Source organism: Chinchilla lanigera, unplaced genomic scaffold, assembly GCF_000276665.1.
Source record: "Chinchilla lanigera isolate Chin_1 unplaced genomic scaffold, ChiLan1.0 scaffold00051, whole genome shotgun sequence".
NCBI classification, from domain to species: Eukaryota; Metazoa; Chordata; class Mammalia; order Rodentia; family Chinchillidae; genus Chinchilla; species Chinchilla lanigera.
In genome coordinates this window covers 9,478,106-9,479,776 of record NW_004955452.1, presented here as the reverse complement: position 1 = coordinate 9,479,776, position 1,671 = coordinate 9,478,106, and the positions used below count along the sequence as shown (strand labels likewise).

At 57.8% G+C, this 1,671-nt stretch overlaps 1 protein-coding gene across 1 annotated transcript in view; it reads left to right on the top strand.

Moving 5' to 3' along the window:
- Sdc3 (syndecan 3) overlaps positions 1-1,671 on the top strand; it is a 36,917-nt gene continuing 35,246 nt past the window's right edge. Inside the window, exon 1 of the mRNA XM_013519686.1 lies at positions 1-123. Coding sequence (XP_013375140.1) covers positions 16-123 — 108 coding nt within the window. The 5' untranslated portion in view covers positions 1-15. The remainder of the gene's footprint in view (positions 124-1,671) is intronic.

The window sequence follows — 1,671 nt, the reverse complement described above, 5'->3', positions numbered from 1 at the left end:
TCCCAAAGTCCTTGTATGCACCAACTGACATCTGGCTCTTACAACTGCGCTCCAACCCTGTGTCCCTCTGGGAGCTCCTCAGAACCAGTCTGTCCCCTGGGGTCTGCTCAGCCTTTCCGCAAGGTAACTTTATTCCCATATCTGTGTCCCTCCCTTTGTAGTATCATCCCAGCCACCTCTGTCAAACCCAGAGGGTGCCAGGGTCACACACTATATCCATATTACAGTTGGGAAACAGGCTCAGAGAGGTCAAGTTATGCTAATGTAACACAGCATATAAATGGTAGCGGTGGGATTCAAACAACCTAGAGTCCCAGCTCTTTACTTCCAAACTGTGCTACCTCAACTAAAACCAGGTACCATCCTGCTGGTCCCGCTAGCCTTTCCTCTCCTCTCCTATCTATCTATCTATCTATCTATCTATCTATCTATCTATCAGCTATCTATCCGGGTGCTCACGGGTCCAAATTCCAAAAGATTTGGGATGGGATTTCCAAAGGCTGAGATCTCAGAGTTCCTAGGGATTTCTGAACAGCACAGTTGTGAGGTCTCCCCAGCTCCCTCCACAATGCCTGCCAGACGGCAGTGAGGCTGGCTTTACATGGGCTTCAGCGCTGGGCTCTTCTCAGTGAGCCCCGCCAGTACAGCTCCATCCTAGGTTATGCTCACCTTTGTCACCTGAGCCTTCTCCCGCGGCACTGCGGGCCAAATCAGGCTCCCCTGACACGCGCAGACCAGGGCTGTGCCCCCAGGCCCGGCGCCCCTCTTGCCTGTCCCCTGTCTGCACCACTTGTCCTTTTGCTCTGGTTTCAACTGAGCTGGCTGTGGAGTCACAGGGACTAGAGAGGAAAGTGTCTAAAGGCAGGCGTCTAGCTCGCCACCATCAGCTAGTAAGTAACCTTTCCTGTCCTCAGCTCAGTTCCTTCATCGAAGTGTAGGCACTGGCAACACCAACCCCCTGGGGTTCCCAAGAGCACGCTGGGGTGACTGAGGAAAGCCCTTGGCCGATGGCGTGGGTTTAATACTCACTCCTCCCCATCTACCTCCAAACCCCTGGGTGTGGGTGAGTTGAGGGCCATAAGAAACGCATCACTGGCTCTGCAAATTTGTATGGAGCACCCACTGCACGCCAGGATGCGCCGGTGCTAGGACACAGGGGACACTGGGGATTAACCGCAGTAACCCCTGCCCTCTTGGAGCTTAGGTGCCAGTGGGGGATGCCAAATAAGTAGGCACAATGCAAAGCGTGTCCGGTGGAGGAAGAGGCAGAGAGACTGGGTAATCAAATGCCGGGCCTGGGAGCTGCCACCAGAGCCCTGGAGGGGATGGGGGGGCGGGGGGGGGGGCTCCTCTGCATCCGGGGAATCGGAGTCTCAGAGAACCCGGGGGCTAGCCTGGGGAAGCAAGTGTACTTCAGGTCTGCCACCGCGTCGTCCGCAGATCCACGGTATCAGGGTCTATCCCATGCTGCCTGGGGAAACTGAGGCCCTGAGAGGGCCAGGCCTAGCCTGAGGTCAGCAGCCCTTCCACATCCTGGAGACCGAAGGGGGGGCTTGGGATGACGTCGGGCCCATTCCGCAGGCCGGCTGGGGGCGTGAGGGCGGCGATGGGAGCCCCGGAGGAGGCTCCTGTGATACCCACGCGACCCCCCGGCCCGGGCCCGGGCGGGCG